This window comes from Schistocerca serialis, chromosome 11 (assembly GCF_023864345.2).
Source record: "Schistocerca serialis cubense isolate TAMUIC-IGC-003099 chromosome 11, iqSchSeri2.2, whole genome shotgun sequence".
In the NCBI taxonomy this organism is placed as follows: domain Eukaryota; kingdom Metazoa; phylum Arthropoda; class Insecta; order Orthoptera; family Acrididae; genus Schistocerca; species Schistocerca serialis.
Window position 1 is genome coordinate 150,509,968 of NC_064648.1, and position 22,804 is coordinate 150,532,771.

Consider the following 22,804-nt stretch of genomic DNA (forward strand, 5'->3'; position numbering starts at 1 on the left):
ATACAAACATTTGAAACATAACCTGAGTACTTGTTGCACTGTGGGCAAAATCACGCAGATGAAAATCTAAATGAAAGACGGGTTTATAAGTAAAACGAAATTGAAGTAATATGAGAAATAGATATAATGAACACAATAATGTGGACGAAAAAAGAGGCTGATAAAACTAAACAAATTAAATCAAAATCAATGCATAAAATTAATTAAAAAAGCATGAACAAAGATTTCAAGTGGAGAAAGTGTGATAGGTAGAAAAATGAGAGCAAATTAAGAAGTTGATATTATGATGAGAATTATGTGAGCAAGGAATGGGTTTAAAAATCGCATATAAATCAATCAATTGAATAAAAAAAATGATCGAAGTAATTTCGATGAAGATTAAAAATAAAAATTAATTGTGCCTTTAATGAATATCAAGCCCATAACCTCCTGCATGTGAAGCTGTTATCCTATGCAGTATACCACAAACAGAGTATGGAATACAACTCTTTTAACACAAAACTCCAACTTTTTTTCGTCAATTAGACTCAAACGTAGGCCCACCAGGGTGAATGGCTGCTGTGTGTGACACCGGGGACCTTAACCTACGTCACCATACAGATAGTTTCAAAAATCGATTGCACCACTGGAAACTGTCATTGTAAGCAACCAGACACCTTGATTGAAATGTTGGGGGCTGGTTGCACACTTTATATTACCTAACTGAAACAATTACAAACGATACACTACGATTATGAGCTGTGGAAGTCAGAATTGCTGTTAGCAACTAATTTCAAAAGAACTTGCTGATACTGTGTAGGGTCCTATATGCCACCACTCTCCAATGCAATGTCCTACAATTAGAAAAGCTGTTCTCAGAACCAAAAAGCCTTTTAGATAATTAAGAAAACAATGGTATGGCTGGAAAAAGTCATTCACTTAAATTAACAAAATTGGCTATAATGTTTCTGTGACGTATATCTGTCAGGGAGTTGACGGTATTTTCTGAGGCTCTTATCAATGCTTGAAGAATCTCCAATTCTTCTGAAATATTTAGAACATTACCCTTTTTCTCCTAGTGGAGTACTTGAAGATTGGTGGCAACGTCAGAGGCTGTGTGTCTTGTCTCCTGCAAGTGAGCACTCAACGCTGACTTCGTACTAGAATTAGCAGTATGCTCCCTAAATCTCGCATTGAAACTTCTGCCCGATTGTCCTGTGTATTTTGAATGGCAGATGTCACAAGAAATACTGTACACCCCCTGAAGCTTTAAATAACTCCCTTTTTGATTCCTCTCTCTGTCTATATTTTTGGCCATTATTATTAGGGTAAAGCAGACAGGTGTTGTACCCTTTGCAGCTAGCTGTTTGCCAGTTTTCTTGAATATGTTTCCATACTGAGGAAACCTATGGTGATTCATATCTTTAATAAATTTAATTTGCGAAACCGATCGTGTTCTCCAATAAACAATCCTAGCAGTCGCAGCTGTCTTGTTTACTCAAATCACGAAATATTTCGGTCGTATTTAGCCTACATATAAAACAATGTGTCCAAATAACAAAGAGTCGAGGGGCATGAAAGGGAAAGAGTTGTTGAGAAGCGAGTGAGACAGGATTGTAGCCTGTTCCCGATGTTATTCAATCTAGATACTGAACAGGCAGTAAAGAAGACCAAAGAAAAGTTTGGAGTAGGAATTAAAGCTCAGGGAAAAGAAATAAAAACTTTGAGGATTGCTGATGTCATAATTCTGTCAGAGACAGCAAAAGACTTGGAAGAGCAGTCTAACGGGATGGACAATATCTTGAGAGTGAAACTAACTCTTTATTTTTTTTAAATTAAACCCTGACCTGCAGAATTTTTCCTGACAAAGACAACTCAGACTTAACCTATTAATTCACTATCCGCAATTTACAAGTCCAACGTACGTACAACAATTAGAGCCCATGTTCGTCTGCGAAAATGGACTCGATAAGCAACCTGAAGTATCAGTATTCAGACTCTAACCTGCATAACACGGTGTGCGTGTTGTATGAGTGTCAGTTTGACTGTCATTTAAGCCCTCAACAGCTCGTTACATGAAAAACTTAATACCAACATTTGGATAAGCTATCTGACTGCATATTTGAATAATAATTTACAAGTGATAGATAATCTGGCTTGTGAAACGGAATTTGCTGGATTAGAGCACATGACATGTTTTGGCTCTACGTTTTCCACTCACCTCTTTAGATGACTGCCTTTTTCCATGTGGTTTACAGAAATTCGCAGGAGCATGCAGCAGCAGCGGCTAAGGCTTATTGTTACTAAGAATGACCTTAATAAAAAGGAGTTTGCTTCGGTCCTGTAACCTACTAAATAACTTGTAAGAAGCGATTTCATAAATTAAGTCTATTTAAAAACTTCAGAAATCACCATGACCAAGAATAGTTTGACAAGAACTAATAACGGCGAGATGCCTGACAATGACCTTATAAGTATCAATAATGGCTGATTACCAGACTAACCCTTAACTCGCGAGGTCACTTTTCTGCAATGTAAACCATGAGGTTAGGTTGTAACCTCCCCACAAAATAAAAAAATAATATAAATAATATTCACGTTTAGTGTAACTTCAAAACAGAAAAATTCCTAAACCTCTCAACAGTAAAAAATATAATTATGTCGTTCACATTCAGTATAACCTACCAACAGGAAAATTGCGTAACCTATCAATAATAAAATGTGACTAATCTCTCAATAATAAAAAAATGTGACTCACTTATAACATTTCAATAATTGACTGTGAATTTAAACTGGTGAATTTTGGACGTCAGCAGTGCTGCGTCATGGCCCTGAAAGATCATTCTGAATAAAAAAGAGAAAATTCTTACCTCAATGAAGTCGCCGGATAACGCATATATATCTGCTCTTACAATAAATTTTGTGGCACAGCCCAGTGCAATGCTGGCCGATAGATTTGTCATGTATGAAAGGAACAACTGGTTTTTTTGCAATAATCGGGATGACCAAGGATTGGAGGAATTAGTAAATTCATTAAATTGAAATGAATGATTGTCAAAAATTACTATTTATGAGAAAGATTATTATCAAGAGATTTTTTAAAAATATTTACATGGGACTTGAGATAACAATACTACAAATGCGCGAGGCTGCTTTTACCTTATACTACCTCGTTCAGGCACTGCCATCACTTCACACTACCGGCCCAGCCAACACGATACAACAGACTGCTCTCTACCAACTACTTACTCCAACAGCTACACAGTTCCTACTGCAGTCAACACTGCTCTTTGTTCTCAGATTCTCTTACAGCTTACATATCGCAGGCAGCGCATGAGCAATCCATCGAAATTACATCTGCTCGAGTGCGCCAGCAACAAATTCCTTAATCATGGACCTCTTACAAGGTCTCTCGGACCCCCATGTTTAAACCGAGATTTAAGGCTTAAATCATTTGAAATTTTAATTTATGCTATATACCATTCATTTTTACAGTCTTATTTAAGTATTGTTTGCATGCTTCTAGTTTATTTTATTGCACTAAACAAAGCCTGCACCATTTTACCATTTATCACATAAAAGCACAAAATTTTTTGCGGTTCTTTTAAATAGTACACATAAATAGACTGCTAGAGTACAGAATTTTATATTCCGAAAAACTATATACAATCTCTGTAGCAAATAAATTTCCAAATAAAACTAAATTTGCGCATAAAAATTCCAATAAATAGGTACAAAAAGAAAGTCTGTGAAACTGACATTCATTGCTGTCAGCTACATTTTTATCACCACTCAGAACACATTCTATTTTAACAGACACTTTAAGAATTTCATTGAAGAAACAGACAGATCTGCATCACAACTTTCCTGAAGTTCTTCCTCCGAATGATACTCTTGTTCGATAGCAGAGCTGTGATCACTGGCTAATGTAAAACCGTCATCTTTTTCGTTTATTCCTTGATCTATATCACTGACACCTTCCTCCATAGACCGACTAACAATTTCATCAAACTCGGGAAAGTTAAAAGACAAATTTGTACGAACACATTTTCAGCTACAGCGTGACGCACGAAATGTGTTACCATTTTGTTTTTGAATATACATTTTATTGTCAATACAATCTGAAAGGAACATATCCTACAATGAAGAGCTGTCCGTGGAGATTTATTCTAACTGAGCACATGCTCAATATGTCCACCATTTCGTTTTCTAACATCCTTCAAACGAACACTGAATTTATTGATTACCCTACGGCACATGTCGTCCGTAATTTCACTGCAAGCTTGAAGAATAAGTCTTCTGAGCTCCATTAAATCACGTGGACATTTCGGGAAAATGTTTTCCTTTAGGTACCCCCAAAGAAAAAAGTCACATGGATTGGGGTCTGAACTATTGGGGGGCCAATTTTGTCTGTCATTGAAGCGACCTGGAAGCCTGAGTGAAATGATCCGCATGTTGAAAAGCTCGTGTAAAAACTCCAACACAGTGTTTGCAGCATGTGGCCTAGCTCCATCTTACATGAACCACTGCGTGTTGAAGGGCAAGGCAGTAGCAAGAAGCTGTGGAATGAAGCTATTGCGAAGCATGCTCAAATAATGTTCGCTGTTCACTTTCTTCAAAGAAAAAGGTTCCAATAAGTCAGTGACTGGAAACTGTTGCCCACGTTGTAATCCTCGGAGCATAATGTTGTTGTTCGTGAAGCACTTGTCGGTTTTCAGTGGCCCAAAAGCGTACATTTTCTTTGTTAACCACACCGTCTAAATGAAAATGCGCCTCGTCTGAAAACCAAACGTTGTCGAGAGTTTCTTCCCTGTCCTCCGCCCACTGAGCAAACAGTAGTCTCTGCTGCTTGTGTTCTTCAGTGAGCTTCTGTGCACAGGTCATCTTGTATGGGTACATATGGAGGTCACTTTTAAGAATGCGTTGAACGGAGCGTCTGGATATTCCCAGTTGCACTGCTGCCTTTGTACACGATTTCCCGGGACTTCTCTGTACAGCAACTCGTACCGCTTCAATATTCTCCGGCGAACAAGCAGGCTTAGGCCGAGGTCGCTTCGCTTCCAATACTGTTCCTTCCAGTACAAATTTATCGTAAAACCTGTGGATGGTCTTCTTGCAAGGGACCCATCGTGTGTTAAACTGTTGTCGGAAACGCCTCTGAGTCACAACAAGGCTTTTCGTTTCGTGAAAAAGTAACACAATTGCCGATCGTTGCTGTATCGCCAGTCATCCATTGTCAGCCATTGCTGCTTACTAGTCTCCTAGCGGCAGTATCGTGAATTACACGTCATTTCGTAAGTCACTTGTTTTTCCAAGTTCTGCTGGTATGGCTGTAGAGATCCCAGCGGGATATCTAATGTGCGTCGTAAATTGTGAAAGAAACAATTGGCAACACATTTAGTGCGCCACCCTGTATACGGTACCGTACGGTACGTAGTTGACGAGGCGCGGTCTACGAGACTCCAAGACCTAACAATAACACGTGTCCTTACACGAGGCATCACTACAACGTTTCACCAGACAACGCCGGTCAACTGCTGTTTGTGTATGAGAAATCGGATGGAAACTTTCCTCATGTCAGCACGTTGTAGGTGTCATCACGGGCGCCAACCTTGTACGAATGCTCTGAAAAGCTAATCATTTGCATATCACAGCATCTTCTTACTGTCGGTTAAATTTCGCGTCTGTAGCACGCCATCTTCGTGGTGTAGAAATTCTAATGGCCAGTAGTCTATATTCTTTAACTGACAAGCAAAACGCAGGATAATGGCAAACTCGGACTAACAATCTCGAGCTTAACCCTGCAATTGTTTTTGCGTTATGCTTGCGAAATTTACCTTGAATCCATCTTCAAGCGCAGTTAAGCCATCTAAATCTCTCCTGGCCATATAAATGAAGTCAGGCCCTGAGTGTGGTGAGATCTGCCATCACCGACGTGAGGGCAGCGCACCACGTCTTCTGTCTCCCAGCTCTCGACCAACACTATTGAAATTTTACTCTCGCAGACAGACCTCGTCTCACAACAATGCTTAGAATCCCGCTAACATGTTTCACCCTCACATTGTTACTATCGACATGCGAGTGCTTATTTGTTTCCATAGAGAATCGCAAAATGTCACACAGCGCAAAGAATAGCCCTCAGTTTGCTACGAGGGCAGCTCAATAGGTAATGCAACACATTTTTTTTCTCGGCCAATTTTGGTTGAAAAAACCGGAAATTTCTTGTGGAACAGTTTCAAACATTCCCGCTTCGTCTCGTATAGTTTCATTGACTTCCGACAGGTGGCAGCGCTGTGCGGAGCTGTTAAAATGGCGTCTGTAACGGATGTGCGTTGCAAACAACGGGCAGTGATCGAGTTTCTTTTGGCGGAAAACCAGGGCATCTCAGATATTCATAGGCGCTTGCAGAATGTCTACGGTGATCTGGCAGTGGACAAAAGCACGGTGAGTCGTTGGGCAAAGCGTGTGTCATCATCGCCGCAAGGTCAAGCAAGACTGTCTGATCTCCGGCGTGCGGGCCGGCCGTGCACAGCTGTGACTCCTGCAATGGCGGAGCGTGCGAACACACTCGTTCGAGATGATCGACGGATCACCATCAAACAACTCAGTGCTCAACTTGACATCTCTGTTGGTAGTGCTGTCACAATTGTTCACCAGTTGGGATATTCAAAGGTTTGTTCCCGCTGGGTCCCTCGTTGTCTAACCGAACACCATAAAGAGCAAAGGAGAACCATCTGTGCGGAATTGCTTGCTCGTCATGTGGCTGAGGGTGACAATTTCTTGTCAAAGATTGTTACAGGCGATGAAACATGGGTTCATCACTTCGAACCTGAAACAAAACGGCAATCAATGGAGTGGCGCCACACCCAATCCCCTACCAAGAAAAAGTTTAAAGCCATACCCTCAGCCGGTAAAGTCATGGTTACAGTCTTCTGGGACGCTGAAGGGGTTATTCTGTTCGATGTCCTTCCCCATGGTCAAACGATCAACTCTGAAGTGTATTGTGCTACTCTTCAGAAATTGAAGAAACGACTTCAGCGTGTTCGTAGGCACAAAAATCAGAACGAACTTCTCCTTCTTCATGACAACGCAAGACCTCACACAAGTCTTCGCACCCGAGAGGAACTCACAAAACTTCAGTGGACTGTTCTTCCTCATGCACCCTACACTCGCACCGTCGGATTTCCATATGTTTGGCCCAATGAAGGACGCAATCCGTGGGAGGTACTACGCGGATGATGAAGAAGTTATTGATGCAGTACGACGTTGGCTCCGACATCGACCAGTGGAATGGTACCGTGCAGGCATACAGGCCCTCATTTCAAGGTGGCGTAAGGCCGTAGCATTGAATGGAGATTACGTTGAAAAATAGTGTTGTGTAGCTAAAAGATTGGGGAATAACCTGGTGTATTTCAATGCTGAATAAAACAACCCCTGTTTCAGAAAAAAAATGTGTTGCATTACTTATTGAACTGCCCTCGTACATTGTAATATTTAACCTTCACTCTTGCTCATAAATTAAGGATAATGCTGATACATGGTGAAAAAACGCTCTGGTGGGCGGTTTGCGGGTTTAAATCACCTCGGGGTGTGACCACGCGGTGTTTTTAACCTGCGGTCGTCGCACAGTGGCGCAGGCAGCAGTCCACATACGCAGAGGTGTGTCGGTGCGTGGCAGAGTACGGTGCAGAGCGAGTAAGTTGGTTGGTTTTGGGGAAGGAGACCAGACAGCGAGGTCATCGGTCTCATCGGATTAGGGAAGGACGGGGAAGGAAGTCGGCCGTGCCCTTTGAAAGGAACCATCCCGGCATTTGCCTGGAGCGATTTAGGTAAACCACGGAAAACCTAAATCAGGATGGCCGGACGCGGGATTGAACCGTCGTCCTCCCGAATGCGAGTCCAGTGTCTAACCACTGCGCCACCTCGCTCGGTAGCGAGTAAGTGTGCAGACGTTTTCAGACGTGCTAATGGTGTTGAAAATGGCTCACAGGACACATATTGATGACGTTATGAGGGGTAGAGTACTAGGGCGACTGGAGGCTGGTCAAACACAGCAGGTCGTAGCACGGGTCCTCCGTGTGCCACAAAGTGTGATCTCAAGATTATGGCAACGATTCCAGCAGACAGGAAACGTCTCCAGGCGCTACAGTACGGGACGCCCACAGTGTACAACACCACAAGAAGACCGATATCTCACCATCAGTGACCGCAGACTGCCACGGAGTACTGCCAGGTAGCCTCGCTCGTAACCTTACCGCAGCCACTGGAACAGCTGTCTCCAGACACACGGTCTACAGACGACTGAACAGATACGGTTTATTCGCACGGAGACCTGCAAGGTGCAGTCCACTGACCCCTGGTCACAGGAGAGCCCCTAAAGCCTGGTGTCAAGAACACAGTACATGGTCGTTGGAACAGTGGTCCCAGGTCATGTTCACGGACGAGTCCAGATATAGTCTGAACAGTGATTCTCGCCGGATTTTCATCTGACGTGAACCAGGAACCAGATGCCGACCTGTTAATGTTATTGACAGGGACCTCTATGGAGGACATGGTTTGATGGTGTGGGGTGGGATTATGATTGGGGCACGTACACCCCTGCCGACAGAGCAGTTGTAACAGGTCAGGTGTATCAGGACGTCACTTTGCACGGTATGTCCGCCTTTTCAGGGGTGCAGTGGGTCACACCTTCCTCCTGGTGGAGGCGCCACCGAGCTGCCATCGTGGAGGAGTACCTTCAAACAGAAGATATCAGGCGAATGGAGGGCGTCCCTGTTCTCCAGACCTAAACCCCATCGAGCACGTCTGGGATGCTCTCGGTCAATGTATTGCGAATACATAGAAAGAAGGAACCTTTATTGTATGATTATATGATAGCGGAACAAACACTGGTAGCAGTTACTTCTGTAAAATATCTGGGAGTATGCGTGCGGAACGATTTGAAGTGGAATGATCATATAAAATTAATTGTCGGTAAGGCGGGTACCAGGTTGAGATTCATTGGGAGAATCCTTAGAAAATATAGTCCATCAACAAAGGAGGTGGCTTACAAAACACTCGTTCGACCTATACTTGAGTATTGCTCATCAGTGTGGGATCCATACCAGATCGGTTTGACGGAGGAGATAGAGAAGATCCAAAGAAGAGCGGCGCGTTTCGTCACAGGGTTATTTGGTAACCGTGATAGCGTTACGGAGATGTTTAACAAACTCAAGTGGCAGACTCTGCAAGAGAGGCGCTCTGCATCGCGGTGTAGCTTGCTCGCCAGGTTTCGAGAGGGTGCGTTTCTGGATGAGGTATCGAATATATTGCTTCCCCCTACTTATACCTCCCGAGGAGATCACGAATGTAAAATTAGAGAGATTAGAGCGCGCACGGAGGCTTTCAGACAGTCGTTCTTCCCGCGAACCATACGCGACTGGAACAGGAAAGGGAGGTAATGACAGTGGCACGTAAAGTGCCCTCCGCCACACACCGTTGCGTGGCTTGCGGAGTATACGAGGTGTGGCTAGAAAAAAACCGGACTAGTACTGGTGAAACAATAAAACGAATGCAATAAGGCTGAAAGTCGCGTGGCCTGTCACGTGACTCTCGCTCCGCCTACTGCTCGAGTTTCATCTGCCTCCTGCACTCAGTCTGCCCGTGGCGTCTGTTTTAAGTAGTTGACGTTTTGTCTGTGCGTCGGAAAATGTTGAGTGTACAGAAAGAACAGCGTGTTAACATCACATTTTGTTTCAAACTAGGAAAATCTGCAAGTGAAACGTTTGTAATGTTACAACAAGCGTACGGCGATGATTGTTTATCGCGAACACAAGTGTTTGAGTGGTTTAAACGATTTAAAGATGGCCGCGAAGACACCAGTGATGACACTCGCACTGGCAGACCATTGTCAGCAAAAACTGATGCAAACATTGAAAAAATCGGTAAACTTGTTCGACAAGATCGCCGTTTAACAATCAGAGCAGTGTCTGAGTTAACAGGAGTTGACAAGGAAAGTGTTAGGCAGATTCTTCATGAAAGTTTCAACATGAACAAAGTGTGTTCAAAAATGGTCCCAAAGTGTCTCACAATTGAACAGAAGGAACGCCGAAGAATGATTTGTTCTGACATCCTGGAAAACATTGAAAGTGATCCCACCCCTTCTTACAAAATGTTATTACTTGCGATGAATCGTGGTTTTTTACTTACGACCCCGAAACTAAACGCCAATCGATGCATTGGAAAACTCCTGGTTCTCCACGACAAAAAAAAGCACGAATGTCAAAATCGAGATTCAAGGCAATGATGATTGTTTTTTTTTTGACATCAAAGGGATTGTGCACATTGATTGGGTACCAGAGGGACAAACAGTGAATCAGCATTACTACATTAGCGTCCTGGCTACCCTACGTGAGCGAGTACGGAGAAAACGGAACGATTTGTGGAGAAAAAAGTCATGGATCCTTCACCAAGACAATGCCCCAGCTCACAGTGCGTTGTCAGTGAAGACGTTTTTGGCAAAACACAACATTCCCATCTTAGATTATCCACCCTACTCACCTGATTTGGCCCCCTGTGACTTTTTTCTTTTCCCTAAAGTCAAGTCAGCTTTGAAAGGAACTAGATTTGAGACTGTTGAAGCAGTAAAAGAAAAAGCGACGGAAGTAATGTATGGACTTACCGAAAATGATCTGCAGCATTGCTATGAACAGTGGAAAATTCGTATGGAGCGGTGTAGAGACCGAGGAGGAGAGTACATTGAAGGAGATAACATGAAATTGTAAGTAATTGTAAATAAATGTTTTTTCCAGCATCAGTCCGGTTTTTTTCTAGCAGCACGTCGTAAATGTAGATGTACATGTATCGCTGCTGCACGTCTTCAAACCACTACGACACTTCAGGAGGTCCAACAGGCACTGGTGCAATAATGGGAGGCTATATCCCAGCAGCTGTTCGACCACCTGATCCAGAGTATGCCAACCCGTTGTGCGGTCTGTGTACGTGTGCACGGTGATCATATCCCATATTGATGTCGGGCTAAATGCGCAGGAAACAGTGTTTCGGGACGGTTTTCTCAACTTATCACCAATACCGTGGACTTACAGATCTGCGTCGTGTGTGTTCCCTATGTGCCTATGCTATTAGCGCCAGTTTTGTGTAGTGCCACGTTATGTGGCACCACATTCTGCATTTATCCTTAATTTATGAGCATGATTGTATGTAATGGAGAGTTCTTACACACTCCTTACAACATCCAGTATACTCTCCACGCGAAATTTTGGATGCATCGGTGTATACCAAACATTTTATGTTATAATAATAGACTAAAATATGACAGTTGAGTGTATGAAGTTCTTAGCCAAAAAGAGCCAAATGCGATGGACATGATATAGAACATATAAGCGGTGATCAAGTGTCAAAGCTGGTACAAACGGCCATAGCTTTATTCCTACAGGAGGCAGTCTGTAGTCAGTAAATGCAGTCTCTACTTTGGTAGACAGAACTGTCTCCTAAATACTACTCCTCGAATGTAGAATTTATCGGATAATGTTTGGTGTCTTATGCTCAAGGGCATCTCCCCTGCTTCTCACTGCCGTCCCAGGCTACTCTAAATTCCCCCTTACATGTGAACAGAATTGCTGAGGCTCTCCGTGGCCTGAAATAGCACCTCAGCGTCGAGACCAGTAAAGCACCTGGGTTTCAGGCTGCATCCCCCATTTACGTTCGATGCTGAGGTGGTTTCAGCAGCTCGTGGTCTTGCGGTAGCGTTCTGGATTCCTGTACACTGGGTCCCAGGCTCGATTCCCGGCGGGGTTGGGGATTTTCCATGCCTCGAGATGACTGGGTGTTGTGTCGTCTTCATCATCATCATTCATCCCCGTCACGGTCGGAGGAAGGCAATGGCAAACCACGTCCACTAGGATGTTCAAATAACTTACGGGTTTGCTGCCGGGTGACGTCATCGGACACTGCCGATATTTCCACTGTCATTCTCAAGGCACAAATGCAAGGAAGAAGAAATGTGCTAGCAAATTTAATACCTCGGTACATAGAGGAGAAACAAGGAAGATAACACACACAGAGCAAGTGTCAACACAACCAAAGAGAACCAACATCAGAAATATCGATGGTTACTATTAATCAACAGGTGAGGTAGCACTAATTTTGTCCCTCTGTTTTTTGAGGAGAGACAGAGCCGGGTTCCAAGCAGCATTTAAACAAAATCCCCCATCTCTGTTAATAAGGTTGCTTGATAGTCTGATTTCAACAGCTTCCTTAATAACACTATCCCAATAGTTTGACGTGCAAGCCAGAATCTCCGTGTTGTTGTATTCCATAGGATGACCGGTGTCAAGGCAATGTTCTGCAATAGCGGGTTTGCCCGGCTGTTGTAAGCGTGTGTGACGCTTTATGTTCAATACACCGGTCTTCCACAGTCCTGATTGTCTGACCAATATATGACATGCCACAACTTCAAGGAATACGATAGACCCCAGCCTTAAGCAAACCAGGATCATCTTTTACGGATCCACTATACTCGCCGTCAATTAGATTTTGTTTCTACGGAATTATTTCAGCTTCTTTTAATGATGGTGTCTAATGTTTCTGAATTTTCTTGGGATTGGGTGGACGGTGCCTCTTGGTCGCAGTCTGACTGGGAATTTCACTCTCTAACTGCTCGTCATTCGGCGAAGTTTGAACGTATCCTTGGCTCAGTGTCTAATTCTAATTCTGGACGTTCTTTGATCAATCTCACGGAGAAAACGTTTGACGACGCAGCTTTGTCTGTGCTGCGGAAAGGTTTGAACTTTGCACCGAAGCCTAGGACTTTGCCAGTCGTTGATTTTATTAGTTCTATCGACCAGGCTGTTTATAAACTACCTTCCGAGGCTGCGGAAGAGGTTAGGAGGGAAGCTTGTCGTGTGTTGACTGGGGCCCGTCCCCCCAAGTGTAACATCACAGCAGCTGAGGCGGCTGCTTTACTTTCTCTTAGAATGGATCCTGATATTGATATTTTACCTGCCGACAAGGGTAACGCCACCGTCTTGTTGAACAAGCACGATTATATTCAAAAGATGCAGTGTCTACTTTCTGATTCGGCGTATCGCAAAATCGGTGCTGACCCTACTAACAAGGGAACCTCCCCATCGCATCCCCCTCAGATTTAGTTATAAGTTGGCACAGTGGATAGGCCTTGAAAAACTGAACACAGATCAATTGAGAAAACAGGAAGAAGTTGTGTGGAACTATGAAAAAATAAGCAAAATATACAAACTGAGTAGTCCATGGGCCACATAACCAACATAATGGACTACGTGAATTTAGGAGCGCCGTGGTAGCGTGAGCGGCTGCTGAACGAGAGGTCCTTGGTTCAAGTCTTCTCTCAACTGAAAATTTTACTCTCTTTATTTTTGCAGTGTTATTATCTGTCCGTTCGTTCATTGACATCTCTGTTCACTGTAATAAGTTTAGTGTCTGTTTTGCGACCGCATCGCAAAACCGTGCGATTAGTAGACGAAAGGACGTGCCTCTCCAATGGGAACAGAAAACATTTCATCGCAAGGTCATAGGTCAACCGATTCCTCCACAGGAAAACACATCTGATATATTCTATACGACACTGGTGACGGCATGTGCGTCACATGACAGGAATATGTTGTCGACCCACCTAACTTGTACACTTGGCGAATGGGTAAAAAGATTCGTCTACCTTGCCCGATTTAGGTTTTCTTGTGGATGTGATAATCACTCCCAAAAAAGTGATGAAAACATAAGAGTTTGTCACAACTGAAAATAAAAAATTAAACTTTTCACTCGATGGAAGATTTGAACCAAGGACCTTTCGTTCCGCAGCTGCTCACGTTACCACGAGACCACGGTGCTCCTGCTTTCCCATTCTCCTTAATGTTGCTTATCTTCCTTTGAACTACTCAGTTTGTATATTTTGCTTATTTTTTCATTCTTCCACACAACTTCTTCCTGTTTTCTCAATTGATCTGTGTTCAGTTTTTCAAGGCCTATCCACTGTGCCAACTTATAACTAAATCTGAGGGAGGTGCGATGGGGAGGTTCCCTTGTAAGAGAATTTGGGTTGAGGAGGGACAGTTGCCAGGGTAATCCCTGCAAAGACCGTCGGTGGGCGTCCATCGCACTGTCGTACACTCACGACCCCGCTCTGTTCTCCTGCCCGCAGCGTGCGGCGGCATGGACAACATGTGCACGGTGTACGACCTCAACAACCGGGACTCTACGGGCGCCGCCAAGATCGTGCGCGAGCTGGCGGGCTACGAGGGCTTCCTGTCCTCCTGCCGCTTCATCGACGACCAGACGCTCATCACCGGCTCCGGCGACATGAAGATGTGAGTACTGCCAGGGGCTCCGGCCCATCTATCTGCCAGTGTACACCCGTTACAAGCTATTGCCACATGGAGACCTAAGTATTAGACTAATGCACAAGGTCCTAGGTTTCTTCCATAAGTTTAATAAACACAGTAGACACACGTAAAAGAGCCTTTATGCACAGGGTGGTCACATCCATGTTTGGCGACATCGCGGTGAACCCACATTGGAAACGTGTATTCGTCATTGCCATACTGGCGTATCATCCAGCGTGATGGTATGGGGTGCCATTGGTTACACGTCTCGGTCACCCCTTGTTCGCATTGACGGCACTTTGAACAGTGGACGTTACATTTCAGATGTGTTACGACCCCTCGCTCTATCCTTCATTCGATCCCTGCGAAACCATACATTTCAGCAGGATACTGCACGACCGCATGTTGCAGGTCCTGTACAGGCCTTTCTGGATACAGAAAATGTTCGACTGCTGCCCTGGCCAGCACATTCTCCAGATCTCTCACCAACTGAAAACGTCTGGTCAATGGTGGCCGAGCAACTGGCTCAATACGCCACTCACTACTCTCGATGAACTGTGGTATTGTGTTGAAGCTGCACGGGCAGCTGTACCTGTACATGCCATCCAAGCTCTGTTTGACTCAATGCCCAGGCGTATCGAGGCCGTTATTACGGCCAGAGGTGGTTGTTCTGGGTACTGATTACTCAGGATCTGTGCACCGAAATTGCGTGAAAATGTAGTCATATGTCAGTTGTAGTATAATATATCTGTCCAATGAATGACCGTTTATCATCTGCACTTCTTCTTAGCGTAGCAATTTCAATAGCAGTACTATATATATATCAAAATTTGGAAGCACTCGGAGAAGAACTATGTATATGCCATATGGCGCTCCAGTAGATATAATAACACGGTCGTATTGGAAAGTAACGTTGTATCAAAATTTGAAAGCAATCCGTGAAGAACTTTCAGAGATATACGATTTTAAACAAATGAGCATTCACATTTTTATTTATGTAGATGAACAGAACTGGACACTATCCAACTTTGGATTTCGCACTCTAAAAATTGTGTGTGAGTGCTACTCTAGTCACACGGCAAACGTCCAAGCGATACTCAAATTCGTTCCATACCTTATGTAACGACATCCTGTCAGGCGGTCCTCACAGCAGCATTTATGCGTTCTCTGAGCTGTTCCCAGTGTTCATGACAGTAGGGGTAAGTAAACACGGTCCTCTCTGCACTCTTACAGGGAAAAGTCAGGAGGTGTTCGGTCAGGTGACTTGAGGCCCAAGGGAACATCATCTTCATCACTACGCCGAATCCAGCGATGCGAAAGTTCATCGTATAGGTAGCGACGATCATAGGTGCTGCAATGTGGTGGTGCACCGTCCTGTTGGAAGGTGAAATTCTCGGAATCAGCAGCCTTTTGTGGAAAAAATCACAAGTGCAACACATCTAGGTAAGGGGTACCCATCTCAGAGATCTCTCTTTGAAGAAAAACGGCCTATGTAGCTACGTCTGTGCCACTGGAGAGGAAGCATTAACTTTGGGCGAATCTCTAACATTCTGTGTGGTGTCTGTTTGTTCTACACTCCTGGAAATTGAAATAAGAACACCGTGAATTCATTGTCCCAGGAAGGGGAAACTTTATTGACACATTCCTGGTGTCAGATACACCACATGATCACACTGACAGAACCACAGGCACATAGACACAGGCAACAGAGCATGCACAATGTCGGCACTAGTACAGTGTATATCCACCTTTCGCAGCAATGCAGGCTGCTATTCTCCCATGGAGACGATCGTAGAGATGCTGGATGTAGTCCTGTGGAACGGCTTGCCATGCCATTTCCACCTGGCGCCTCAGTTGGACCAGCGTTCGTGCTGGACGTGCAGACGGCATGAGACGACGCTTCATCCAGTCCCAAACATGCTCAATGGGGGACAGATCCGGAGATCTTGCTGGCCAGGGTAGTTGACTTACACCTTCTAGAGCACGTTGGGTGGCACGGGATACATGCGGACGTGCATTGTCCTGTTGGAACAGCAAGTTCCCTTGCCGGTCTAGGAATGGTAGAACGATGGGTTCGATGACGGTTTGGATGTACCGTGCACTATTCAGTGTCCCCTCGACGATCACCAGTGGTGTACGGCCAGTGTAGGAGATCGCTCCCCACACCATGACGCCGGGTGTTGGCCCTGTGTGCCTCGGTCGTATGCAGTCCTGATTGTGGCGCTCACCTGCACGGCGCCAAACACGCATACGACCATCATTGGCACCAAGGCAGAAGCGACTCTCATCGCTGAAGACGACACGTCTCCATTCGTCCCTCCATTCACGCCTGTCGCGACACCACTGGAGGCGGGCTGCACGATGTTGGGGCGTGAGCGGAAGACGGCCTAACGGTGTGCGGGACCGTAGCCCAGCTTCATGGAGACGGTTGCGAATGGTCCTCGCCGATACCCCAGGAGCAACAGTGTCCCTAATTTGCTGGGAAGTGGCGGTGCGGTCCCCTACGGCACTGCGTAGGATCCTACGGTCTTGGCGTGCATCCGTGCGTCGCTGCGGTCCGGTCCCAGGTCGACGGGCACGTGCACCTTCCGCCGACCACTGGCGACAACATCGATGTACTGTGGAGACCTCACGCCCCACGTGTTGAGCAATTCGGCGGTACGTCCACCCGGCCTCCCGCATGCCCACTATACGCCCTCGCTCAAAGTCCGTCAACTGCACATACGGTTCACGTCCACGCTGTCGCGGCATGCTACCAGTGTTAAAGACTGCGATGGAGCTCCGTATGCCACGGCAAACTGGCTGACACTGACGGCGGCGGTGCACAAATGCTGCGCAGCTAGCGCCATTCGACGGCCAACACCGCGGTTCCTGGTGTGTCCGCTGTGCCGTGCGTGTGATCATTGCTTGTACAGCCCTCTCGCAGTGTCCGGAGCAAGTATGGTGGGTCTGACACACCGGTGTCAATGTGTTCTTTTTTCCATTTCCAGGAGTGTATATCGTGTCTACCTACCACTTTCGCGCAACGACGCTCTGAACGTGTTTTTTAGGGAATTGACTAATTTGAACCTGGGACCTGTTGCTGGTAAGGAGACGCCAGACCACACATGACATGTAGAGTTCAGAAGAGTTCAATGAGACTAGCGATGATATAACCAAATAATTAATGATTTCAGCATCAGCTCCACTGCACTCCCTGTAAAAGAATCTTAATACTAACTAAATTTAGTGGAAGGGGTTCAAGGCTTTCCTATTTTTAGTTAGCTGGTAAAATAACGTCGAAAAAGCAGTTAAGTTTACCATTGGAAATTTTATTCTATTCACAAAACATTGTTTATAAATTGCACTATTGATAAAAGGAAATGTTTCAATACAGGATGGTAAAAACCAACTGCTTTCAACAAAAATGTGAACGAATATTCTCTGAATGGGTTTCCTAGTTCTACAATGGATCGAAGGATGACCTATGCCGGCCGAGCGGTTCTAGGCGCTACAGTCTGGAACCGCGCGACCGCGCCGGTCGCAAGTTCGAATCCTGCCTCGGGCATGGATGTGTGTGATGTCCTTAGGTTAGTTAGGTTTAAGTAGTTCTAAGTTCTAGGGGACTGATGACCATAGATGTTAAGTCCCATAGTGCTGAGAGCCAGCTGTTATGCAGCATCGCATGCGTTCATTACCTTGTCAGTGTTCGTCAGGGGGCGGCGGACAGCACAGCTCCGCTCACCTCGCCGTCTCGGAAGCAACTCTCTCCTAACTTCTCCTTACTACCATTTACCGAAGTTGGTTTAAAAAAAAACTATCTGGCTGTGTTTTCATCTGACCAATCAGGGTCTCAATGTTAACCTTAAGCTCCGCCTACAAAAATTCTGTCTGTCCAATAAGAAACGTTATACTTTTCGTGGTGGGGCAATGTTATTAAAGTTTGCAACGTAACAGAGACGCGAAAAAGTCTCACGCCAAAACTTGCAGCTGGTGTGGTCCTTTTAGTGTTATCGTAAGATCTATACTGTTCTTCTGGAGGGCTCTATCTTTTAACATGGGCTGGGGGTGGTCCTGACGTAACAGAGACGCGAAAAAGTCTCACGCTAAAACTTGCGGCTGGGGTAGCCCTTTTTGTGTTATCGTAAGATCTATACTGTTCTTCTGGAGGGCTCTAGCTTTTAACATGGGCTGGGGGTGGTCCTAGCGGCTAGCTGGCGGCGTAGGTGTCCGTCCCTTATCGTAGGGCCTTCCAGCTTAACACGGTTCTGCTCTCGGCTTCTGTTCTCGTTTCTCCCCTCGGAACTGCGTCTGTCTCACGGTGGGAAGGTATGACACGCATTTAGGCATTCTTGTGTTAGTCTGTGGTATTCCATTTGCTCACTCGTTACTCGTATTACTTTGGTTAATTTAATGTCACGATTTATTCGGAGCTATGTGACATACTACTGGATTTGCTTATCATGTCAGGGTTTTCATGGAAGGTGTTGGATTTGCCTGACACCTTACAAGTCTCGTTCACGCGCCGCGATTTCATGAGGATTTCCAAAGCCCCATACTCCCACATTGTGGCGATTACCCTTTCCAGATAAATGGAAAGTTGCTTCGTCGCTGAATATCAGCTTGTGAGGCGTAATGTTCATCCTCAAGTCATTCCTGCATTGTGATGCAAAAATTGAAGGCGCCGAGCATAATCTTCCGGTTTTAATTGTTGCAAGAGACGTTACGGTTTGAAATGGAACCACCGTCTCAAAATCTACGCTGTAGCTTGCACGGACCATTGATTTTTTGGACTGCATATGAAACTTTCCCCCACCCTCTTGAAACGTCCCCTTTGAACAATTTATACAGGACTGTGCTTAAACTGACACAAAATATTTTTAGCGCAACGCAATCTGACTTTCAAAATTCCCTACTAAAGAATGGCCCTGACTAACGTTAAACTATACCTTTCGCAAATCACTTACCTCACAAAAATCTCCGCTGCTCAAGCTACTGCAATACAGCGAGCGCCACTACTGCCAGCTAAATAGAAGATTCAAACTACTGAAGGCACTAACTACTGATAGGGATAGTTAGCAAATGAAAGATATTAATAGAAAACAAACAATGTATTTACCTTGATATCATCATATATAAATATACCAGTTCATGAAAAATTACAAAACTCCGCCATCTCTCTCCTCACATCCACCACTGCTGGCGGCTCACCTCCAACTGCGCAACGCTACGCGCTGTTCACAGCCAGCTGCCGCTGCCCAACACTACAATGGCAGACAACAATGCAAACTAGCCACAGACTGCACACAGCACAGCCAGTGATTTTCATATTGAGTGCTACGTAACGTTGCCAATAAGAAAACATAAACAGCCTACTTACATAGAGAAAACATAAACAGCCTACTTACATAGCCCCCATGCTCCCCACAAAAAAAATTTTACAAATGGTGTTGGGCACTGGCCAATACAGATTTGACAAAAATTTTTCTTTTCATAATTACAATAACAAAGAATTCAAATGCACACACTTATTGATACAATGTTGGTCAAAAGCTAAAATTGTCTCACAGTCCATAAAGACAGTCCTAATCGTACATAACAGGAGAATAGCAGTGTTTTTCTCAAAGTCTGAGCAGTAAAAGAAAATGCACACAGAAGTAGTGGATTTCCATGCTGTCTTGAAGAAGTAGTGTGTCCTTCCAATGGAAAGACAGTGCTGACTCTCGACATGCAGACAGGTAATGGGCCACAACAGTGCAAACCCACAGCAGAGTTCATTCGACGTTTTGAAGAGTATTGGTAGGTAAGTCATCACAGAGCAGACCCACTGTAGTCCTGGTAGAGATTACGGTATTGGTGGGCCACCAGAGGTGCAGACCCACTGCAGTCCTTGTAGAAATAATGGTATTGATGGATCATCAAAGATGTAGACCCACTGTAGTCCTTGAAGAGATGGCCAGCAGCCATCTGTTGTGACTGTGCAGGTGCACAATCACCATTGAAGAGTCTTGCGGATAATATAGCAAGTCCATAAACCACCACTTGTGCACTCACAAAGTTTTTGAAATTGTCCTTAGAACCAGCAATGCTGTTATCCAGTCCCTTGCTGAATCATTAACACACGTGCAAACACTAACAGTCCCTACTTCTCACATATTGTCCATATACTATGACCAACAGAAACGTGTGCAGTGAAATGTAACTAACAAGTTAATAATGTCATGAACTGGTGACAATTACAATTTTATAACATAAGAATACAATTACAAAGGTACAAAATACATCATTAAAAACATAATAATACAGATAACATTTGTAGTACAGGCTTTACAAAAGAATAGATATAGACATATACATCAGTGTTACAGGAATTATGACATGAGTACATACATAAAAGATCAGAATAACTTGCGAAACATCAACTTCACACATGAGCATTTAAACAGAATGAATAATGTCTAACATCTTTACAAAGTAAATAACATATTATTAATGCCAATTATATTTGAGGATAACAGTATTCCTCATCATAGTGAATGTAGCTTAATATTAAAAGAAGAAAAAATTCTATGAAACTACACAGAGACAGGAAGAAAACAAATACACAAGGGTACACAAACACATAGTGGGATAACACCAATAGGAAAGGACAGGGTTCGTTTTCAGTGGAACATTTGGTACTGCAGTCCATCCCAAAACTTCATTCTATAGATCTTTCGTCTTATTTCAACCTTTGCTTCCACCAAAAAAATCTTATCCAAGCATGCTTTCTGTATTCTGTTCATATTTCTTTCAAAATAATTATTTCTGATTGTACAATACTCATTTGGGCCCAAATCCTTTCTATATAACTTCGCAATGCATTCTTTACCTATTCTCCATAGTCAGTTTCTCATATAGTCTACCCCCTCTTAAGCTAACTTAAATCTACTGAGCTCAGATGCTAAACTAAGGGACGAGGCAATGCAGCAGCACAAAACAATTAATACAAACAGCAATGATAAAAAATACAAAAGGCAAAGCAAGCAGCATAAATTACAACGAATATAAGGCAATGAGCAGCAAACAAAACAAAAAAAATAAATCTGGCTTAGCAGAGTAACACAAATTAAAGTTCAGTAGCACTATGCCTGGCAAACAGCAGCTTATATCGAAACATGACATAGCTCAAGCAGAAAAAATAGTACACTAAAGATAACAATGCAGATAAGGCAAATGTATATTCACATCTTAATGTCTATGTAATTAAAGTGGTGCACCACAAGAAGTTATTCTACCAAAAAGTTACCAATTACTTGAAAAGAAAATTATGAATGCAGTTACTAGTTCCTTCTTATTGTTCTTTCCTTTCCAAGTGCTCCTTTTTTAAAGAATGTGGATCATAAAATAATTATTTAATAGATCTGTTGACAGAAAGTGTTCACATTAGCAAATGCATTTTATTTTATAAAAGCAATGCTGCAACACAGCTGGAAAACAGATGTCAAATGAAATAAGCAACTATGAAAAGCAAAGCATAAAAATATCATTCAGTAGTCATGTGACATTTCATAAGTTAGTAGCTCTCAACTCTCGTAGAAAGACGCTTGTCGTAATCAGGTGTGCAGATGTACGAATATTTCCCATCAATTCATAAGCATTTCAGTAATTAGCACAAAGTGCGAGTAATCATATGTTTTCAAGTAACGAGGGTGTCGCATTAGCGATGAAAGGCACACCCTAATGGCTTGTTCTCCAGGTGTTTGACACGTCCCACGTCCCCTTTTTTTTTCTACCTGTGCCGCTGAAAAGGGCTCGCAATAATGGCTTTTTCTCCAGGCGTCTGACACAGCTGGGTGCCCGCGACGCATTACGTGCAGGTGGTCACTTAACTTTCGTACGGAAATATTTACGACAGGAGATTCTGCTACCGTTGCAGTCTCATTTAAAAATATTTCACAGGTCAAGAATTAGCGTTGCAAATCTGTAGAAACAAAATCCTATAAATATAAGTGTCCAAAAAAAAAAAAAAATATTCGTCAGCATTTTGATACAGTCACACATTTCATAACTCTTAAAGTACGTTTCTTGGTTTCCAACATCCTTTTCATAAATCAGAGTCCCTAAACACTACTCATTATTCCTTACCTCATTATACATATACATATTCGTCGACACTTCTTCAATATTTCATCGTGAGAAATACGTAGCATAATAAACATTCCTCAACAACATAATACACATCGTCGTCGTAATAATAACATCATAACACCTCAGTCAAATCTCAAAATCGTCGTAACTTCCTCCAATAATTTCTGAGCCTAAAAAAATTCTCTGCTCATTTCAATAGTGTCATCTACCTCAAACGTACTTTAAAATCATGCTCCCTTACGAAATACGTCATTCAAAGCTCTCATAGTATCACAATGATTCCGAAAAATATGAGCGTTTCTCAAAGTACAGACAAAATACAGTTTCATAAGTGTGAAGTTACCCAACTGTGTATTGCGTAA

The 22,804-nt window shown here is 43.7% G+C and overlaps 1 protein-coding gene across 1 annotated transcript in view; it reads left to right on the top strand.

The window, feature by feature from the left end:
* LOC126427101 (guanine nucleotide-binding protein subunit beta-2) overlaps positions 1-22,804 on the top strand; it is a 188,328-nt gene that overhangs the window by 106,607 nt on the left and 58,917 nt on the right. The window contains exon 5 of the mRNA XM_050089302.1: positions 14,153-14,318. Within this exon, the coding sequence (XP_049945259.1) occupies positions 14,153-14,318 (166 nt within the window). The remainder of the gene's footprint in view (positions 1-14,152; positions 14,319-22,804) is intronic.